This window comes from Schistocerca piceifrons, chromosome 5, assembly GCF_021461385.2.
Source record: "Schistocerca piceifrons isolate TAMUIC-IGC-003096 chromosome 5, iqSchPice1.1, whole genome shotgun sequence".
NCBI lineage: Eukaryota > Metazoa > Arthropoda > Insecta > Orthoptera > Acrididae > Schistocerca > Schistocerca piceifrons.
In genome coordinates, this window is record NC_060142.1 from 228322677 (window position 1) to 228346458 (window position 23782).

A 23782-nucleotide genomic window follows, 5' to 3' on the forward strand; every position below is an offset into this window, starting at 1 on the left:
AAGAACATAACCTAAATACCTATTGCACTACGGACAAAGTAACACAGATAAAAAAAAGTGAATGACAGGTTTATAAGTAAAACGAAATTCAAGCAAAATGAGGAATAGATATAATGAACGCAATAACGTGGACGACAAAACAGGGTGATAAAACAAAATATATTAAACCGAAATTAATACATAACACTAGTTAAAAACACAGAAACTAAGATTTCAAGTGGAGAATGAATGATAGGAGCGAATTAAGAAGTTGATATTTTGATGAAAATTTTGTGACAAATGAATGGAATTAAAAAAAATAATATTTAAATCAATCATTTGAATAAAAATTATAATCAATGTCATTTCGATAAAGATTTAAAAATAAAAATAAGTTAATGCGGCTGACAATATGGCGCCCTTAATCTCTCGCATGTAAAGATGTTATCCTAGGTGTTACACCATGCACACACACTGACAGCACAACTTTTTTAACGCTGCTGAGTGTCACACATAATTCCCATTTTTTTCGTCAGTTACTGGCAAACGAGGACAGACTAGAGTGAATGGCTGCAGTGTGTGATACCTGGGATCTTAATCTACATCACCGTATAGATAATTTCTAAAAGTCGATTGCACCGCTGGGAGTCTCTCCTTGTGAGACGTATAACTGCCGTGGGGAAACCTCAGTAGCTGCCCACTCCAGTCCCAAACAAAGACAGTAGTATTATATAATAATTATGTTTCCAGTCGCAGATTCGTACTGGATACGTAACTACGATTTCAAAGATAGTAATTGTGGTGTCACCGCCAGACACCACACTTGCTAGGTGGTAGCCTTTAAATCGGCCGCGGTCCGGTAGTACACGTCTGACCCGTGTGTCGCCACTATCAGTGATTGGAGACCGAGCGTCGCCACACGGCAGGTCTAGTCTAGAGAGACTCCCTAGCACTCGCCCCAGTTGGACAGCCGACTTTGCTAGCGATGGTACACTGTCTACTTACGCTCTCATTTGCCGAGACGACAGTTTAGCATAGCCTTCAGCTACGTCATTTGCTACGACCTAGCAAGGCCCATATTCAGTTACTATTGAGATTGATATTGTGAATAATGTACCTTCAAGAGCGACGTTCATCATTAATGGATTAAAGTGAAGTATCAAAATAATTACGCCCGCTTTCTGAATTCTCATTCCTTGTCATGTTCCAGACCTCACGTCAGTATAGTTCTTCCCTCCACACGCCAGCCTGCGAGAGCTAAAACGCGTGCATTTCGGCCTCCAGTTGGTGGTGGTGGTGGTGGGTAGTGTTTAACGTCCCGTCGACAACGAGGTCATTAGAGAGGGAGCGCAAGCTCGGGTTAGGGAAGGATTGGGAAGGAAATCGGCCGTGCCCTTTCAAAAGAACCATCCCGGCATTTGCCTGAAACGATTTATGGAAATCACGGAAAACCTAAATCAGGATGGCCGGAGACGGGATTGAACCGTCGTCCTCCCGAATGCGGCCTCCAGTTGTAACACGGTGTTGGCTCTTCTGCCAATACAACAGTAACCACGAGCTTGATTAATATCATTTTCATCAGCCAGTGGAAAACAACAATGGCTTGCCTGAGTAGAGGACCATCGAATGCTAAGGGCTGATCATTTATCATGTTCACCGATCAGTTAAAGTAGAAAACGAAAAGAGATGAAAATCTTTAAATTTCGGGGACGCTACTTTAAATTTCTGCTGCAGACGCGCCATTGCACGGGGACACTAGTCTGTCCCGCACTCGTTGACCTGGCTTCACAACAGGCTACCAAATTTAAACGACAGGAGGTCGGGCCGCCTAGCTGGCCGGAAGCAGCAGGAACCGTTTCCATTGTCAACCCCAGTGAAATTGGGTATTGGAACCTTCCTCACTCCAAAGAAAGATACTACTGTCGAGTTTATAATATCTACGAGAGCACTATTCGGTTGCAGTTCTTAGTCACTAGTCGTAGTGCGAGAGTTGATATCATTTAATTATACATGAGCTGGTTTCCATCACCTTGGACGTTGCCTTGTGAGGAGGCAGTCAGTTTTTTCGATCACCTTTATTACGCATTTACGTTGTTTGAACCGCGAGCGGCTGGTACCATGATTTCACCAATGCTGACGTGGTAAGTGTTTTGCGCTACTCTTGACTTTCCGTACGTATCCGTAACTCCAAGACGGCTGAGTGCAAAGTATCCCCCAATTGTGGACTAAGTTCCTTTCAGATGTCTTGATTTTAAGACGAAAAATATACTTTGATTTGTCCAAATTGATGCCTGTTGCTGGTCTGTAGTTTCCCCCTCGTCCCCTTCATTCTGTGTGTTATTGAATCTGGCTGTCGAATTACTTGTATTAAGTGAACAGGTCCGAAATCTCCACAGTCAGTGGACAGAAGACTGGCAGGCGAGAATTCTTTTACCTGTTAACAGGGAAACGGTGACAGGAATTACAGCTGATTCTTTGATTCATTCAACATCTAGAGCATCTGCAAACGGTATGAGCCATTCCCAAGCAAAACACAACTGTTGTCTGTAGAATGATTTATTCTAGTTATGTGAATAGTATAGCTGCAATAAGAGACCGTGTTTTGGAGCGTTCGGTTGTTGGTTAGAACGTAAAAGGTGTACGTGGGAGGCGGACGCGAATAGGTCCCTTGGAAGTGGCGGCCTCTGCTAGCGCTGGCACTGACGTCTGGTGTCCGTCCGTTCCTGCGTCAGGGCGAGTTCCTGACGCTGTGGCATGCAGGGGCCATTTAGGCTGCACGCGTGTCCGACGTGCCTGAAGGGTTGCCGATCGCGTTTGCGAAAATCTCACACCTCACTGAAGGTGTCCCCAGCAGAGTTCGAGCCGTCATAAAGGCGAAGGGTGGACATACCCCATATTATTGTCCACTAATAGATGTCAGAATACTTTTGGCTGGATAGTGTACATGTTATTACTAGTATAAAGGTATTTTGACTACGTACGATGTTGATTACAGGTTGGAAAACGTACGTATTTCTTACTACTGGACACATGATTTCTGTATACTCAAACGTAGTGCCTACATTTAATTAAAGAGAAAGTTTATTGTCCACCGCAAAATCATTTGACAGTTCCGATATCGATACTCTGAAATTTCTTACGATACCGTTTATTAATCGCTCAGTGTCGTACGATGTTGATTACAGGTTGGAAAACGTACGTATTTCTTACTACTGGACACATGATTTCTGTATACTCAAACGTAGTGCCTACATTTAATTAAAGAGAAAGTTTATTGTCCACCGCAAAATCATTCGACAGTTCCGATATCGATACTCTGAAATTTCTTACGATACCGTTTATTAATCGCTCAGTGTCGTACGATGTTGATTACAGGTTGGAAAACGTACGTATTTCTTACTACTGGACACATGATTTCTGTATACTCAAACGTAGTGCCTACATTTAATTAAAGAGAAATTTTATTGTCCACCGCAAAATCATTCGACAGTTCCGATATCGATACTCTGAAATTTCTTACGATACCGTTTATTAATCGCTCAGTGTCGATACATACAAACATATCGATACACACTGGTATCAGAGGTATTAGAATGGGGGTTTTCACACCGCTCCTGGTAGGGGAGGTGTAGGCGAGCAAGCACGACTCACCTGAGAGGACGGGAGCGAGCCCCGAGGTGCGCACGGCGCGCAGGAAAGACTCGAAGCGGCGCTCGCGGTCTGCGAGCAGCGTCTGCAAGGCGTCGCCCACGGGCAGCGGGAACATGACGCGGTCCACCGCGTGCAGCACGCCCTGCGGCACCGGCACGTCGTGCTGCTGCGACAGCACGCGCGCCCCGTTGATGGTCGTCACCTGCAAGTGGGATACACTACATGCCAATACTGCTACCAACTCTATCATGTAATATAATCTTGGGCAGTAGGATGCGTCAAAGTAAAACACCGAAACAACTAACAATACCGACGTTTCGCCGGACTTTGCAGGAGTCCTCTTCAGGACGACTGACGTCTACATATCTAGCGGTAAGCTGCCCTGAAGAAGACCGCTGCAAGGACGGCCGAAACCTCTAGGTATGTAACAGATAGTCGACCTGACGAGGACTGCAGCAAGGACGGTCGAAATGTCTAGATACCTAACACTTAGTCACACTGCAGAGAACCGTTGCAAAGAAGGTCGAAAAGTCGGTTGTTTAATTGTTTTAGTAATTAGTAATGACATGGGCTAATTCCAAAATTTATTTCATTCTAATTTATACTGGTCGTGGAAGCATGCGAACTTCAGTTTCTTAAATTAGTTGGCACCTGACGCTTAAGCGCCAAATTTGCGGCAAGTACAGTCGGCAGGCAGATACCGTATGGAAGTGGTACCCGCTGCGATAGTTAATGGTTTCACCTAAAAAAATCATGTAAAAATCATGTAAAAAATTTGAAATTCACATGCAGCATAAATTTCTAATACCGAGATGAACAATCCGCCATTTTTACTTTTTAAATAACTTCTGACAGATTGATTTTAAAGCTTCGAAGCAGTCAATAAAATTGGGATCAGTAATATATTTTGAGTACTCATGCAATTCCCTCTTGTGCTGCCACGAAATTTTTATGCCTGTTCTGTTTCATTTTAACATTATTCCGTAGTTGTTTACGAATGCAACTCTTACTTACCTTAGACGTAAATGGGTGTACCATATGTAAACCAGAAAATAAGAAACGGGTAACCCGTTTTAACTATATTTAGCAAATATTTAGCTCAGCAACGTAAGACTTACATGGAACGTAAGTGAATGTATCAAATCTCGAAATACTTGTTTAATCACGTGCTTTAATTTGCTTAACTCTTAAAGTAAATGTAAGGCAATACACTTATTACTCTGTAATTTATCTGCGCAAGGAATGTACATTTGATGGCCTTATGAGTACATTAAAAAGTGCTAGTGTTCTGTAGAGTTTAAACGAGAACCTTCAACGTGGGATTCAAAATGGCGGATTGTTCAGTTTTTACTTTACAGTGCCCTGTAAATCTCTATGATGTCACTAAGCGTGTTAAAAACAGGTTCTACATTTTAATTGGGGCCGGAATTACGTTATTTTTCTTTTTCAATATGAATTTGTTTGCTGTTTTCAACTTATCACATCATATCTTGCAAAATAATCAACTAACTTTGTTCAAGCTGGTGGAGGCTCTGTTATGATGGAGGGTATGCATTTGGAGTGATATAGGACCCCTAATAGGTTTAGATACGACTCTGACTGGTGAGACGTACATAAGCATCCTGTCTAATCACCTGCATCCATTCATGTCCATTCTGCATTCCGACGGACTTGGGCAATTCTAGCAGGACAATGCGATACCCCACACGTCCAGAATTGTTACAGAGTTGCGCCAGAAACACTCTTCTGAGTTTAAACCCTTCCGCTGGCCACGAAACTTCCCAGACAGAAACATTATTGATTGAGCATATATGGTATGCGTTGCAACGTGCTGTTCAGAAGAAATCTCCACCCCGTCGTACTCTCGCGGATTTATGGAGAGCACTTCTGCGTGCTCACGGGGCCCTTCACGATATTAGCCACGTGTATCAATTTCTTTGGCTTTTCAGTGTATTTGTGCCCACAGCCGAACTGATTTTCTTGTCTGAGAACATTTCTTTTTTTTCCTGGGTGGGCTGCATTTTATTTGTTGTTATTCTTAGCTGATGTCAACCGCATAATCATTCACATGGACACTTAGGCAGCTAAACTACGTGTAAGTCTTCACAAAACAAACGTTTATATCAACACAAGATTGTGAAGCGTATTCGACGCGAAGTGGAGCGTCAAATTTTATAGCCACACATTGCCCACGAATTACTTCAAATGCGGAGATAGGAGGAATAGAGGGGATGTCAAAATAGCGGAGACTGATGCAAATTTCAGTTCCAGTTGATCGGTTATCGCATTTCCAAGGCACTTCTGAACGCAGAATCATCTGCCTGATAAATGATAACTTTTTTCCTTAGTCTCCGAGCCAATGACCACCGAAAATTAATGGGAAGATTTGTGTAATATTGACCAATTCTGTCTTTATCCTTTGCTGCCTAATCAATACGATAAGCCTCTTTCTCCGTACAGAAAACATTGGCAATACTTTTTTCCGACAGATGATAATACCTTCACCTTTTTACTATAGGTCCTTACGGTTTCCATCCATTGCTGTTATTTACATTTTGTTTCCAACCTCAAGTGACGAACCCAAGTCACGTACGCATTAACAAATCGACATATAAAGTAAGTTATATTATTTCCAAACCGGTGCAGATAGTGCTGATGATTTCGTTTCCGCATTTTGTCCCGATCGACATTCAACAAAAACTAGTCATCTAGCGTCACGCTTTGTGGAGGAGGAGATTAGTATTCAATGTCCGTCAACAATGAGAACATTAGAGACGGAGCACAAGCTCGGACTAGGGAAGGATGAGGAAGGAAATCGGCCATGCCCTTTCAAAAGAACCATATCGGCATTCGCCTTAAGTGATTTAGGGAAATCACGGAAAACCTAAATCTGTGTGGCTGGAAGCGGATTTGAGCCGTGGTCCTCCCGAAAGCGAGTCCACTGTGTTAACCACTGCGCCACCTCGCCCAGTCGTGACGCCTTGTCACAGTTAGTTCCTCCGCAAAACGTATCGCATTCTTTCTTCTAGCAGTGCGTTGGCTTTAGGTGTTTCATAAAATATGGTCTCTAATTCCATGATTGTTTCGTCAGTGGCTGCGATTCTGGAAGGCACTTCACGTAGAACTTCTTTTAAGACAATACGTTCTTGTTTGAATGCTGCCTCTCATTTCTTAACTGTTGACACTATGGGAACAACCACTTTATAATACCCCATCAACTTTGGGTGAAATGGCAAAACATCAATAGCATGGTTTCCAGTGTATATTTCCAAAGCACACGCGAAACTTGTATGCTTTGATCGATAGAGGCGGTGTATTGCTTAATATTCTGGACCTGCCTTCTGGAGGACTGGGGTTTAATTTCCTATTTGGCCATTCAGATTTAGGTTCGCCGAGGTTTCTCTAACCTACTTAAGGCAAATACTATTGTGAGTTTTGTGAAAGAAGCACTTCCCATTTCCTTTCTCTTTCCGCAACCCGAGTTTGTGCTGTGTCTCCTGCTAGTTAGTTGTCGAAGGAAGTATTTCTCTGTTGTCTTCAATCAGTTTGCTACTATTTTTAAAATGATATAATTTGCAAAACTACACTGCACGTCAAACTGGCGCTTAACTTACTCGATTTTGAAACATTTACTAACATGAAAAAAGCCAAATTTCATTTGTACCAAGGCATGTGTGATCCATGGCAATAAATCTGCTCCTTTCACTTGAACTAGGCGAGGACTATGTATTCTGGCAACAATGTGTGGCACGGTAACCCCCACCCTGTTGCTCCTGTCTTTGGTGCTATTTCTTACGCTCTCTTCCCTAAGCCCCATTCCCCCCAGGACACCCAAAATTTCTTTTATTTCAATAGAAACAACCCTTCCCCGAAATAAAATAATAAGAGACTTTTGATAAGTGCAGAAACAGTTGTTTGCAACATCGTCAATATTTAACCAATAACAAATATGAAGTTTAATATTTCCATCTCCCCAGGGACGAAGAATGTTCGACTTTGGGTAGTTTCGTGGCCAGCCGAAGTGTTTAAATTCAGAACAGTGTTACTGGAGCTACTCTGTAGTAATTATGGACGTGTGGGGTGTCATATTGCCCTGCTGGAATTGCCCAAGTACGTCGGAATGTACAATGGACACGAAGGGATGCAGGTGATCAGACAGGATACTTACGTACGTCTCATCTGTCAGTATCAAGAAGTATCAGGGGACCCATATCACTCCAACTGCACGCGCCCCACACCATTACAGAGCCTCCACCAGCTTGAACAGACCACTGCCAACATGCAGGGTCCATGGATTCATGATTCCATACCCGTACACGTCCGTTCGCTCGATACAATTTGAGACGAGACTCGTCCGACCAGGCAACAAGTTTCCAGTTATCAACAGTCCAATGGCGGTGTTGACGGGCCCAGACGAGGCGTAAATCTTTGTGTCGAGCAGTCATCAATGGTACACGATTGGATCTTTGGCTCCGAAAGCCCATATCGATGATGTTTCGTTGGATGATTCGCACCCTGACTTGTTGATGGCCCAGCATTGAAATCTGCAGTAATTTGCGGAAGCGCTGCACTTCAGTGACGTTGAAAGATTCTCTTCAGTCGTCGTTGGTCCTATTCTTTTTCCGGCCGCAGTGATGTTCGAGATTTGATGTTTTATCGGATTCCTGATCTTCTCGGTACATTCGTGAAATGGTCGTACGGGAAAATCCCCACTTTATCGCTACCTTGGAGCTGCTGTGCCGCATCGCTCGTTCGGCGACTATACCACCACGTTTAAACTTACTTAAACCTGAATAACCTGTCACTGCAGCAGCAGTAAGCGATCTAACAACTGCGCCAGACACTTGTAGTCTGATACCATATATGCGTTACTGACCGCAGCGCCGTCTTCAGCCTGTTTACACATATCTGCATTTGAATACACATGCCTATACATAATTCTTTGGCGTTTCAGTATACGAGGTGCATTAAGTTCTATGGCCTCCGATTTTTTTTTCTCCGGACTGGAAAGAGATAGAAACATGCGCATTGTTTTAAAATGAGGCCGCGTTCATTGTCAATACGTCCCAGAGATGGCAGCACCGTACGGCAGATGGAAGTTTACCGACAGCGGCGAGAATGTAGAACTGTTTTAAATACTTAAAATGGCGACGTTTTCCTTACTTGAACAGCGTGCAATCATTCGTTTCCTGTATTTGCGTGGTGTGAAACCAATTGAAATTCATCGACAGTTGAAGGAGACATGTGGTGATGGAGGTATGGATGTGTCGAAAGTGCGTTCGTGGGTGCGACAGTTTAATGAGGCAGAGCATCGTGTGACAACAAACCGAAACAACCTAGGGCTCGCACAAGCCGGTCTGACGACATGATCGAGAAAGTGGAGAGAATTGTTTTGTGGTATCGCCGAATGACTGTTGAACAGATCGCCTCCAGAGTTGGCATTTCTGTGGGTTCTGTGCACACAATCCTGCATGACGACCTGAAAATGCGAAAAGTGTCATCCAGGTGGGTGCCACGAGTGCTGACGGACGACCACATGGCTGCCCGTGTGGCATGTTGCCAAGCAATGTTGACGCGCAACGACAGCATGAATGGGACTTCCTTTCTTCGTTTGTGACATGGATGAGACGTGGATGCCATTTTTCAATCCAGAAACAAAGCGTCAGTCAGCTCAATGGAAGCACACAGATTCACCGCCACCAAAAAAATTTCGGGTAACCGCCAGTGCTGAAAAAATGATGGTGTCCATGTTCTGGGACAGCAAGGGCGTAATCCTTACCCATTGCGTTCCAAAGGGCACTACGGTAACAGGTGCATCCTACGAAAATGTTTTGAAGAACAAATTCCTTCCTGCACTGCAACAAAAACGTCCGAGAAGGGCTGCGCGTGTGCTGTTTCACCAAGACAACGCACCCGCACATCGAGCTAACGTTACGCAACAGTTTCTTCGTGATAACAACTTTGAAGTGATTCTTCATGCTCCCTACTCACCTGACCTGGCTCCTAGTGACTTTTGGCTTTTTCCAACAATGAAAGACACTCTCCGTGGCCGCACATTCACCAGCCGTGCTGCTATTGCCTCAGCGATTTTCCAGTGGTCAAAACAGATTCCTAAAGAAGCCTTCGCCGCTGCCATGGAATCATGGCGTCAGCGTTGTGAAAAATGTGTACGTCTGCAGGGCGATTACGTCGAGAAGTAACGCCAGTTTCATCGATTTCGGGTTAGTAGTTAATTAGAAAAAAAATCGGAGGCCCTAGAACTTGAAATACACCTCGTATAATAAAGAGAGTTTTTAAAAAAATACACCCAGAGCCACAGTCAAAGGCTAAAGGCATCGTTTCACACTCACACTCACTTTGAAAGCGTAAAAATAGCGTCTTGCGAAAATACTTCAGTGATTGTAAAAGTTGCGCAGTGCGTCAAGCACGTCGAAAAGCCCAAATTGTTGAAACAATAAGAGATGAGATTGGGTAGTGATACGATGTCCCTTTTTGAAAGTGACACGATATTCTCACAATATTTAACTGCTGTTGTGTCTACAATTACAAGAGGAGGATCATATGCCCCATTGTGCTTTGAGTTGTGTACCGGCTGGGCCGCATGTGGGCGACGGCAGCAGTACAAGAGCAGGATATTGGGCTCTTAACTTCTCTCCGGAGAGCGCCCTCCAATTCTGGGGTAGTTAGTGAGTTAATAGCAGCAAGGGGGACTGCTAATTGCTCGCAGCATGCTGCGGGAGACTCGGTTTCAGCCACGCTACTGCACATCTACCATTGGCTGGAGTCTTGGGCCACTGCAGGAATGCTGTCGGTGGTCATAACTATTTACTCATTTGTAAAAAGATGTACTGTAACAACAACAGCCGACTTTTCTGCCCAGGATTTTGCGTAGTTAGCTGCCAGTATCAGTGTTGTGGCACCAGATGAACTGTGTCAGAGCGTTATTCTTATTTTGCATTTTTCAACGACTCAGTAGTAACTTCACTCGACGAACAGAGACAGATAACGTTTAGAATTGGTAATAAAACAACCAACTGTCTGCAATACTGGCTTCTTGTAACCAATATGTACGGTGGGGTCAGAGTTACCATGCTTGGATTTCGGAGAGAAATGGATACGGTGAAGACGCTTTGTCAAAGCCGATTTTAGAGGATCACACAGACAGAAGGGGAACGAAAGCAGCTACGCTTTCAGACATTCTGCCTTGAGGAGAGGAGCGGTGTGGAGGCACTTATCTCAACCTTTTTCATGCAGGACAGCCACAAAACAAACGGGACACATTTCATGGCTTTTTCGTGGTATCAAGCGCCTCTGAAGGCAAAAGTGATGTACAGAGGCAGAGAACACTTAAACGTTACATGTGATTGGGACTAAATTTGTACAGTGATCTTAGTAATCACGTATTTCTACAACACTGCTTCAGTGCCAACCTATGGTAGCGACTGGGGTATAAACACTACAGACCTACTGTCTTTTGGCATTAAGTAATTCAGAATGAAGAAGCCGGGATATCAAGAAAAACTACTTACGCGATACCTATAAACAGATATTACAGACAGCTGTTGCGCTATTTTTGCTACCTGATAAAATCTTAAAGTTGTTTCTTGGACATAATCCTATACATGTAACATCCCATCGGTGTAGCTGCATTACGCAACTTATTAATACACAGGGAAATCTGCAGTTTTAAATAAATATAAGCACATGTGAGCCGATAATTTGTAAATAGTGTACAACGCCATTTGATGTCCTGCCTAATCACCATGCAAAAGCAATTATTTGGCAGGAATTTGATGTTGGGGACACCAGTTTACTTTCATCCTCTTACAGTAGTGAGAAGATTAAACCTAGAGGAAAATGTGTAAAATTAAGTAATTTTTTTCAATTTACGGAGTGACATCCCCCGTCAATAACTTTATTTGTACAGCGTACTGAGGGCGAAAACGCTTCCATGGTCTAGAGGTAGCATAATCAAAACGTCCTCGGTGCCTGGTTCGAACCATACCGCTTCTTAAATTTTGAATAAAAATCGTCAGCAATAGCAGCCCAAGACTTCCAGTGTAAGAAGTCACCCCTCATTCAGCCAAAGGCCTTGTCGAAGAGGGAGCGGACAGAGGTTCAGGGCGCTCTCTTGTCCTTGGGATGGGAAACTGCCCCTAAAGGTGGAAGAATCAGCAGTGACCAACGGCACGAGGACGCAATGGAAACCACTGCATTAAAGAGACATAACGTGTATCCACAGGACATGTGGCCTGTAATTGAAAAAGTGTGATGATGACCTCTCCATGGGCAAGATTCCGGACTATTCCCGCATTCGGATCACTGGGAGGGGACTGCCAAGGGGTAGGTGACCATGAGAAAAAGATCGAATAACCAACAAAAGGAAAACGTTCTATGACTCGGGGTGTGGAATATCAGAGGTTTGAACGTGCTAGGGAAACTATAAAATCTGAAAAGGGAAATGCTAAGCCTCTAAGCTTCTACGAGAGGAGATTTGTCTGATGACGCGACAGAAGAAGTAACAGGAGTCGATATAGAAGAATGCGGATCTAATATTAGAATCAGAATTTAAAAGAGCGTTGAAAACTTAAGACCGAACAAGGCAGAAGGGATAGACAGGTAGATAACATTCCATCATAATTTCTAAAATCATTGGGGGCTGTGACAAAGAAACGACTATTCACTTTGGTGTGCAGAATGTATGAATATGCCGATATACCATATAACTTTCGGAAAAACCATTCCCAAGACTGCGAGAGTCGACAAGTGCGAGCATTATTGCTCGATCAGCTTAACAGCTCATATATCCGAGCTGCTGACAAGAATAATATACAGAAGAATGGAAAAGAAAATTGTGGATATGTTAGATGAGGATGAGTTTGACTTTAGGGGACGTGAAGGGACCAGACAGGCAGTTCTGACGTTGCGTTTGATGATGGAAGCAAGACTAAAGAAGAATTAAGACATGTTCATAGGATATGTCGACCTTGGAAAAAAGTTCGACAATGTCAAATGGTGAAATATGTTTGAAATTCTAAGAAAAATATGGGTAAACTATAGGGAAAGACAGGTAATATACAGTATGTACAAGAGCCAAGAGGGAACACGAGTCGATGTAGAAGAGATAGGGTATCTACTATTGGAATCAGAATTTAAAAAAAAACTTTATAAGACTTAAGATCGAATAAGAGCTCGGATTAAAAAGGATGTAAGAGAGGAATGTAGTCTCCCGCCCCTACTGTTCAATCTATACACTGAAGAAATAATGACGATTATAAGAAATGTTCAGGAGTGGAATTAAAATTGAAGTGAAGGGATATCAATGATACGACTCGCTGATGACTTGCTATTCTCAATGAAAGTAAAGAAAAATTACGGGATCCTTTGAATGGAATATGGACTGAGAGTAAACCGAAGAAAGACGACAGTAATTAGAAATAGCAGAAATGAGAACATACAGAAACATAACATCAGGACTGATCACGAAGTAGATGAAGTTAAGGAATTCTGCTACCTAGGCAGTAAGATAACCCATGCCGGACGGAGCAAGGTGGACATAGAAAGCAGAGTAGCACTAGCAAAAATGGCGTTCCTGGCCAAGAGAAGTCAACTCGTATCAAAAATAGGCCTTAATCTGAGGAAAAAATTACTGAGAATGTACGTTTGGAGCACAGCTTTGCATGGTAGTAAAACATGGACTGTGGGAAAACCGGGAAAGGAGAGACTTGGAGCATCTAAGATGTGGTGTTGGAGACGAATGTTGAAAATTTGGTGGACTGACGAAGTAAGGAATGAGGGGGTTCTGTGCAGAATAGGCGAGGAAAAGAGGGCGAAAACAAAAGAGGAAGACAGAGACTGGAATGCATGCAGCAAATAACTGTGAACATTTGTTGCAAGTGCTACTCTGAGATGAAGAGGTTGGCACAGCAGAGGAATTCGTTGCGGGCCGCATCAAACCAGTCAGGACACTGATGACTAAAAAAGAAAAAAAAAACTAAAATCGAGAGCATCGCGTAAGCTGTACACTCTTCTAGTCGTTTGTCAGTATGGTAAACACTGGAGGCGCTATACCTCATTCAGGTAGCTCATCATGGATATAATTACACCACAAAGAAAAGTGAATGGCTCCCTGGCAGTATAGCGATACTATGAATTGGAAATGGACATTTTGACCACTCAGCTCTGGAGGTGAATGACTTGCCAAGTATTAGGTTAAGTTACCCCAATTTGATTATTTTGTAATAAGAAAACGGTACTTTTGAAAACAACTATATAAAATAATTTTAAGTTTTTATCATCTAATTATAGCTATAAAATGTGTGGTACAAATATCTTCAGAAACTTTAGTGGAGCATTCATCATCACAAAACAAGAGAAGACGTGCTTATTAACACAAGAACAAACATAATTTGTTTCTGAAGTACTGATGGAAGATCTTTCTACATAATTCTGCATCTACACACGTACTCCTCAAGCCACCATATGGTGCTTGGCGGAGGGTACCTTGCACCAGTAGTAGTCGTTCCCTTTCCTGCTCCACTCGCAAATGCAGCGAGGGGAAAACTACTATCTATATACCTCCGTACGAGCCCTAACGTCTCGTCTCTTTTCTTGGCGTTCCTGACGCGAAATTTACTTTAAAGATAGTGAAATCGTTCTACAGTCAGCCACAAATGCCCATTCCCTGAACTCTCCCAATAGTGTTTTGCAAAAAGAAGGTCATCGTCCGTCGAGGGATTTCCATTTGGGTTCGCGGATCATCTCTGTATACTCGCGTATTGATTGAACCACCCGCTAACAATTGATGTAGAAACTTTGGCGCCCGCAAACAGAGAAGGTGGGAAGGGGGTTTGAGGGAAGGGGCTAACAGAGCGTACTTCTCGCCCCAGTCCACCGCCCCCCACCCCAGGAATCTGGAGTAAGGAGTTTTTATTTCAGAATAAGAACAGTCTTGGTTGCAAAATTATTTAATATTAATTAAAAAATAAACGGGCAACATTCCATGTGGCCTTATGACAAATGGTTTACACATCCAGCTACTTTCACACAACCTGATGATACCTCAAAAGGGTGAAACGCATCACTGATATTCAATAATTACGAAACCAAGAGTGGTCGCCACTATTTCTAGCCAATACTAGGTAGTCACCTGAGCTGCTGATTTGTACAAGTAGGTAGTAGCTAGCGGAGTGGCGTACAAACCTCTTTCCTCATTTATGATGTCGAACACATCGACTAGTATAGTTGTGAAACGACTGATTCGTTCGGTTTGTACTCAGTTGGGAAAATATTTGCATATCATTTCTCTCCAGTGACGCGTACACGCAACATGATGTTTAACTCCACAGAATGCAGTCAGAATGAATTATATAAAACTGATTATCAGTGTATCAAAAGGCATTCACAAGTTCTCTGTCTATATTTTTTATAGTTCACAAATAGTCTAACACTCGGTGAAAAAAATAATTAGTAAAAACTTCGTGCTCCGCAACACTGGAAAGAAATCGGGTAAGCGGAAAAAAAAAGTTGGTCAGCGATGGGATTAGTCGAAGAGAGATAGTGGATGTTGCTGTGCTACTTCTGCGAGAACTAGTTTAGGAGGATCCACTTGCTTACAAGAATATTCTGCAGTTACGTGAAAAAAAGAACTGATGTATTACTTTCCCCAGCCAATGATCTCGACTGATGACCTCTCACGAAATGGCTCAAAAAAGAATCTGCTTCGTCGAGCCAAAGTAATTTGGGTTTATAGACGTATTCAGTTCTCTTGTCACTTTTGAGGATTTCTTCACTTTCTTTAATTGATTTCTGCAGGCGTCCTTAATGTTCCAATTTTTTCCTCAGGTGTTCCTCACAGGGAATTTCATTCAGGTCTACAAGCAACTTCTACAACTATTTTGTCACTCCCTCTTCTTTATGCAGCTGTCGTTATTTGTATTCCATAGGCCGTCATATTTCCGATAAACGCCCAAAAATTACAACACGTTCTTGTCCGACCAGGTGCACACATTTCCTTCCTGGTTCTTCGTCATTACGACAAAGTAACAAAACAAAACAAAATCAATTACGAAACTTAAAAACGTTGACATCTAAGTCTGCTAACAGGAGAGCTACTAGCGATTGAGCTTTCAGACGAGGCAACAAAAAGCGCTGTGCAGTGGCGACTGTGTAACATGACGCCCACACGCGGCTGCTATGATTGAACATATTCAAATACAGTGGCGACTAGTTTTTATTAGCTGCTAGTCGAGTGAGTAACAGGGAACACTTTGTCTCATGAAACCATTTCTTGGTGCTATTCAAGTAGCGGCGACAAAAATCGCCCCGTGCGACGATGCCTTAAGAAAACATGGCTGTTAGTTACGTCAAAACGCAGCGCGGCGTATAGTTGTGAGTAAAGCAGTCGGAATGCACCTGCGGACTTCGTGACTTTGCAGCCTGCGCGCAACCAAGTACAGCCGAGTGGACACAGCGTGGCTATACGTGCTGAGTGCATGGATGTTTCACTAGAAGAGGTACGCTGGCATGTATGACGTTGCTTTGGCCTTTCGCTCTCGCACCACATGTGAAGAAAGAACACGCGGCAAGGCCATGCACCTGCATTCTTAGGGTTACGGCAATGGACGCACATTCTGGAGGACACGGGTTCAGACGTCCATCTGGCCATCGAGACAGGTTTTCCATTTTCCATGGCTTTCCTACAGCTAGTACAGTGAGGTTCTTTCATTGCGGAACTGGGAGGATCACGTTAAAAAATGTCATACACAACATCAGGGTCATTTCTGTACGTTAAGGTAACCAAGGAACCACCGAGGTGTCCAAAATTTGGAGGCTCAATTTCTGAAAGGATCTCCACAAAATTTACGCAAATTAGGTTCTTCAACTCACATTGTTCACTTTTTAGTTCTTTAGGAGTATAATAAAGACATCTTCCTTTTTCTGCAAAGTAATTACGAGCCAGGTACGGCGTATCTTGCTATCCTAGAAGACTGTATAAAATACTGTATAACTTTAGAAATTATGATACATTAAGCATGTTGTGTACGCTTACTCAAACGCTAAGAGTTTAATTTATATCTTCAAACAGCTGATACCACTAAATGTATTCCTGCAAGAGGACAGGCAAGAGGGCAGGCAACAGACAGTCTTATCATTTCACTACGCATCCGTTCTTACAATACTTCCTGAAACTCTACTGTCCGAAGCACAGAAATTAAACGCTGTTGATGCAAAGCCACCGTATGTATGTCAAGTTCTTCTGCACGTAGTAGCTTCCTTAGAAATCTTAAGTGAGCCGTATTAGTCATATTGGCTTGTAAGAAAGTATCACGTATGATTATTTACAAAGTAAACACATGAATAAGTTGACCGCTTTTCTTCAAATTAGTGAGCTGACACCCAACAAAGCAGAAATTTTCTAGCAGTGATCATACAAACCTGGACTACACAATCGACAACCAAGATAAGGATTTTCAACTATTGTGCAGATGGACATTCCTGCACTCGTGGCGTTTGACAGGTTTGTTACGGGATGGTCAAGAACGTCAGAAATAAATTTTACTGTAATTGGCGAGTACAGAAAACTGACCCCAAGGATTCATTCAAAGATATCTGTAAGAGTAAATGAATTGTGTCTAGTATCAAACAGATCAGAAAATCTCAAGAAAAATGAATACTTTGGCAGCACTACATGCCATATGCGTAACTGGAGGCGCGCAAATGGGCGGAATTTATTCATCCGATATTTGAGAATGAGAGCACTTGCGACTTCCAACGAAATTTACACGTAATTTCCAATCTTTACAAAACTTTTACCCGCTGATCGCCTACAAAAAATAAAGGAAAAAAGTTCACCGCTTATTATTTTTTCGCTGATCATCCAGCTAAACTTCGTCTCACATGTTGTTTTAGTTTATCACTTCTTTCAAACTGAATCTATTAGAAACATACTTTGTAGACAGAATTTACATATATCAGCGAATGAATCGGCAAAATTATATCACTGTACGACATATGTCGAGTGGAAAACTAGCTTTTGCTTAAAATGGAGCACAAATTACCCAGTTTATATTCATCCAGTTTTTCATAATGACAACCCTTTGCGACTTCCAACAGGCTTTAAGAGCAGTTCCAAACCTTCCTAAATTTTTTCTCGCTTACATGCTTATAGGCAAATATTAACTCATTTTTAAAATAACCAGACGTTTGAAGCCTTTTTAAACATGGGAGTCCAGTCTTTAAAGAATCGGCGGTTTACAGATTGTGATGTAAAACAGAATATTGGTTCCCAAAGAACTAAAATCATCGGCAGCTGGAAACATCAGAAATGAAGTTTCTCGTGCCTGTAAAAGGTTGGCACAGAGAAGATAAAATCAAGAACATCTACATAAGGACAGAATTAGGTGTGAAATCTATATCGTGGAAGTTACACAGATCAAAAATAAAAGAAAGGAATGTGGTCTGTGTTTGATGGAGACAAGGATCCTAAAGCAAGCCTTAATAATAAAACTCTAGGGAAGGAAATCAATGTCATCAGAGTCTTTCGCGGTGGCATACATGAATAAACTTTTTTCGATTTTAAAGCTGCATCACTTCCAATAAAACATTCGAAGTTTCGACGGCTGTCTCCACTATCGTCATCAGGCGTGAAAACCATGGGCTGCCGTGGCTGGCACCGTGTTCCGCTTGTATGGGGGCGATAGTGGCGTCTGGAACCTCCCAAAGAGGGCAGAAGTGATGCATGCACAGGAAGACAAGTTGGGCAGCTCATACGATCTAAGGCCTGCCGGGGGACCGAGTGACGTCATGTGACACGAGAAGCCGGCACAGTGTTTGAAACTAGCGCTCCCGCCTCCATATATGCATCAAGACCCACCTTTGTTTTCAGTCCATATCCAAAGCACCACCTCCTCCAGCCCCTCGTACTAACTGTGTCACCATAGTCTCTGCTAAAACCGTTGCTGTATATTCTAACCTCGGTCACTTCCTCTTTGATGGGAGCTCAGTGTGTTGTGATAAGTATGAGGCAAGAATCCCGAATTTTCAAATTGTATTTTGCGTCCATTTTCCAGGCGGTGTTCATCTATGACCGATTTCTCAAGCTCCCTTTGGCTAACATGTCGTGTATGCTCAGCACAATACACAGCAATAGACGAGAGTCTTGACTAATGCGTCATCACTTTGGGATGGTACACACTTACGAGGAGAACATGGCAAATGCCATATCCCGATCTCACAGAATCTTCGATCAGCTGAAGAGTGGTTAAAATAAGCGAAAACGTGTCTCGGCTTATCCGTAGATACTCAACCGTCTCTGAGAAAACGATGGTAAGGTTTTCAAGCTACTTTATGTCTTTTTGCTCGCATTGATCTCAGCCGAAATGGTGGCATAGTGACTAGCGTCGCAGCTTGTCAGATTTGTGCCCCGTGTCCGAAATCCAATTATAATTTTTTATATTTTTTTCATTTATCTGTCCATGTTCGTAAAATGTTACTACACGAATGTTTCTTATCAAGTAAGAGGACCAAAAGGCATTATATTAATCGTAAAATTACAACTCGTTTTCACAATGTCATACGTATAATATATGTGTATATGGTGTTTCAGGGGTTACAATCTTTTGAAATTTTCTTATTATTATGTATCATTCTTACGCCAATTGCTGCATTTTTCTTATATTTTATTCTTGCATGTTCTTGGATATACTGATCGCAGAAAACTTCAAAAAATAGAAATCCCAAACAAGACGAGCATAGTGCGAAGGCAGGTTTGCCATAGTGAAATTTCTCGGCGCGAATGTCACTCGAGAAAGAAATTATGTAACATTGTTAATGATTTCACACGTTGACAATAACTTCGTAGCAAACCACGCATTTCGGATCAGTTTACAGAAAACGGACGTTTGCAGTGAATTATGAATCAAGATACACCACAGGAATTTCACCGAAAACAATTTCAAATAATATTGTCATTCATTTATTTATTTGTTTCCTTTTAATTCTTTCTCAAGACACACAATTAGTAGATGAATAAGGCGAACGTTATTTCAATATACATTGGAAGCATTGATGTAGTAATGTCCTATGAACATGGATAGGTTAATGAAAAACGAAGGTAAAAATAATAATCGGGTTTCGAACACGAGGCGGAAAACTCTGAAACTGCGACGCTAGCCACTGTACCACCACTACAGTCGATCTATTTACTCGCTAAAAGGCATATGAAGTACAATGAAAAGTTTGACCGTCGTTTTCCCAGAAACAGTCCAATATCTACGGATAAACCGAGACAAGTGTTCCCTTATTTTGACCCTCTTCCACTGAGCAAAGTTTCTCGGAAATAGAGTTATAGCACTTGCCGTATTGTTAGTAGAGGATAAGTGTAGGCCTTGGATATCGAGCGAAAGTAAATACGGCTGCTTGACGCCTGAAGGGATGCGAGAGCGACAGTTTCAAACATGGAGGCGGCCCCTCAAGCCACCTGACGTGAATCCTTGCCACGGCGAGTCGGATCTGCCAAGAGCTGCCCAACTCGCCTTCCTCCGCATGCTCCACGTCCGCCCCTTATGGAAAGATCCAGACGCTGCTACCTCGCTCTTATAACGGATCACCGTTCCAACCCTGGCAGTCACAACAGGCACATGAAATTGTCCCAGAAACCAACACGAAGATAGCAGGAATAACCAAACGGCTTAGCGTCCGTCCGAACTCTGGACATGCGAATACCAGCACGATAACTAAACAGCAGAGAGCTGATAGTCAGTGGTTTTTACTCCTAGTGACGATAGCAGAGACAGCCATCGAAAGCACGAGTGTTTTGTTCGCAGTGACGTGGCTTGAAAGTTAAGATTTTATTCAGACTGATGACAAGACAGTGAAGATGAAAATGTGTAATTTCAGCGTAAACCTTGGAAACAGGAAGCATGACAGTATTACCTATGTTTTGGTTAATAGTTAGTGGCATTACATTGAGCTGATAAAAAGTCATGGTATAGCGATATTTACATATACAGATTATTGTACTATCGCATATACAAGGTATAAAAGGGGAGCGCATTGACGAAGCAATCATTTGTATTTAGGTGATTCAGGGGAAAGGTGTTTGACTTGATTATGGCCGCACGATGGGAATTAACAGACTTTGAACTCGGAGTGGTAGTTGGAACTAGACGCATCGGACATTCCATTTCGGGAATCGTTAGGGAATTCAATATTCCGAGATCCAGAGTGTCAAGAGTGTGACGAGACTACTAAACTTCAGAAATTACCTCTCACCACGGCCAGAGCACTGAGCAACGACCTTCATTTAACGACCGAAAGTAACGGTGTTTACGTAGTGTTGTCAGTGCTAACAGAGAAGCAACACTGCGTGAAGTCACCGCAGAACTCAATATGGTACATACGACGAACGTATCCGCTAGGACAGTGTGGCAAAATTTGGCATCATCAAGCTGGTGGTAGCTCCATAATGGTGTGGGCTGTGTTTACATGGCGTGGATCCTGTACCTATCATTAACTGGAAATGGTTATGTTTGTCTACTTGGAGCTGATTTGCAGCCGTTCGTGAACGTCATATTCTCAAAAGACGATGGATTTTTTATGGATGACGATGCGCCATGTCACCGCGTCACAACTGTTCGTGACCGGTTTGAAGAACATTCTGGATAGTTCGAGCACTCACTGAACATTCATGGGAAATAATCGAGATGTCAGTTCGTGCACAAAAGCCTGCGCCGACAACACTTTCGTAGTTATGGACGTCAGTAGAGGCAGCGTGACTCAATATTTCTACAGGAGACTTCAAACGACCTGTTGAGTCCCTGCCTCATCAAGTTGCTGCGTCATGCTGGGCAAAAGAGGTCCAACACGATAACAGCTGGTATCCCATGACTTTTGTTACCTCAGTGTGCTGTCTGCAGGCGTCAGTCATTTACTCTTCATGTACGTATAATCGATCCAACATGCGTTAAAGTCAGCAAATAACTGAACTTACAGTACAGATTCCAGTTAGATGTGCAGTAAAGTGTTGGGATAAGAAGGTAGGTAAGGTGACGCTAACATTGACAACCATACGCCGTACGCTGGACTGAGGTCTATGAAGTAAGCAGACAAAGTTGCAGAGAAAACGTACCGAGAGAGCACGACTAAGAAGACTCTGCACCTTTCTCTTAGCGCATAAAGACTAGATGTCTCCTCGGTGGAGCGTTTGGAACCAAGCAGTGGCTAAAGCCATCGACACACGGACCGTGCTTTCTAAAGTAAATGTCGAGCGTGCAGAGTTCAACGTGCTGATGAAAGCTCAGAGACGATGTGGCTTGTGCATACGATACGTGTGCCTGAACGTGGAATACGCGATCGCTGCGCGCTCCAGTGGCTGTATATGGCTTGCAGATCACACCGTTTGCGAATTGGACGGGCTTAAAATTCCTACGTTAGTTCTGTTGAAACACACATTTCCCCCCTTGTCCCTATGCTAGTCATGTTTCTCTGTCTATAGTACACAGAAATAAAATCTTCAATATCCTTGAACGTGTTATAAGGGAAAGAGGAAAGTGCCACGTGCAATCCGGCTTATAAAAGTTTCATTACAAACAGTGCGATACAAATAGGCAATAGGTCTTCAAATAAGATAAAATTTATTTCATCATTCTCATTTTTTAGTAAAACCCCAAGGACATTCTTATTTGATCACTGTTCCTACTCAGTAGCAGAATCTCTGCAACATGTGAAACACAAAATTTGTAACAAGAAAGTGCAAAATATCTTACCATAGGTAGTAAGCTGTCTTATACATAAAGCCAATCGAACAAATTCACTCCTCAGATAGAGTGCTCTGATATGTGGATGACATCGAATATTAAAGAACAAACTTCTATTAAACTACTAAGAAAGTATCATTCTATCAGGAAACATGAAGAACTTCAGGAAACGTAAAGAAATATCTGGATCCACGGAGACACCAACTAGCATCGCATTACCGGTGGACCTACTAGTCTGCAACGCTACTCATTACACTATACCGGCCTTGAATGATATACGACCATACTATCCATCTTACCATCTTCTGAAAGCTTTAATCGTAAATGTGTTATTAACTGACATTTAATTATAAGAATTTTTACCAAGACCAGTGCGTTTCTGATGGACTCTCAATGTGCCGTTACCTTGAAACGACATACTTTTATAACAAGCAAGCTATAGTAATACTTTAACCACCAATACGACGTTTTCTGTCATTTTATTACAACAGATCACACAATAATGACGGATTTTCGAGAGCTCCCCAATTGCATGATGCTTAGAAACGGCTAATATTTATATTCAAATGTGCTTCAAGTGAAAGCCAATATTGTGTCTTGCGAGTTTGTACTGAAGAGAGATGGCGTCATGTGGCGTAGGTGGCTTTCTTCGGGTCAGCTGAAGAATGGGATACAACCCATCGGCTTTGACCAATGACGTCATAGTTTACTCGTAGATATTAATGTCTTTATTTTCGAGCTATAGATAATAAAGCAGTTACCTTTTGTCGCGAGGTTTCATCATTGTAAATTGAAATAAATAAATGTGTTTTTAAAATACAAGGCTAAACATTGTACCCGATTTTTGTAGCTTGTATTCATTTAAATCATTTGTTCGTTCCAATTCAGTCTGTACTAATTTTCGTTCTTAGTGAATTTTAGATATTTTGGAAAAATTGATTTTCATTCTTGACAATTTTTGCTTTTTGATTTTCGTTGGTAGGTATGGATTTATCTCTTCCTACGAAATGGGCGACTTGAAGCAGAGCTCGTCAACTGAAACACGGAATACAAGTTTTACGGGTTTCGCTTTTTTTTCGCTAGGGCTTGCGATATATTTCAGTTTATGTTAGTACTATCGAAGGCGAAAAGACTGACATACGAAAAATTTGTATCCCGTACATCAGTCGACTTATATAGGTAAACTGGAGAATAGGATACTAGTGCTAGCAAATAACAAAAAACCGATGTATGTAACATTGGCACCCTGCATCTCAGTTAAACTACGAAGGTGGTATCCTGCCCTTCAGTCGACCTATACAGGTATGAGATACAAATTTTATATATGTTGCTTTTTTTCGCCTTCGTATAGTTCAACTGAGGTACAGGATGTCAGTGTTACGTACGTCGATCTT

The 23782-nt window shown here is 42.3% G+C and overlaps 1 protein-coding gene across 1 annotated transcript in view; it reads right to left on the reverse strand.

Moving 5' to 3' along the window:
• LOC124797939 (proteoglycan 4) overlaps nucleotides 1-23782 on the reverse strand; it is a 314898-nt gene that overhangs the window by 90365 nt on the left and 200751 nt on the right. The window contains exon 5 of the mRNA XM_047261076.1: nucleotides 3631-3832. Within this exon, the coding sequence (XP_047117032.1) occupies nucleotides 3631-3832 (202 nt within the window). The remainder of the gene's footprint in view (nucleotides 1-3630; nucleotides 3833-23782) is intronic.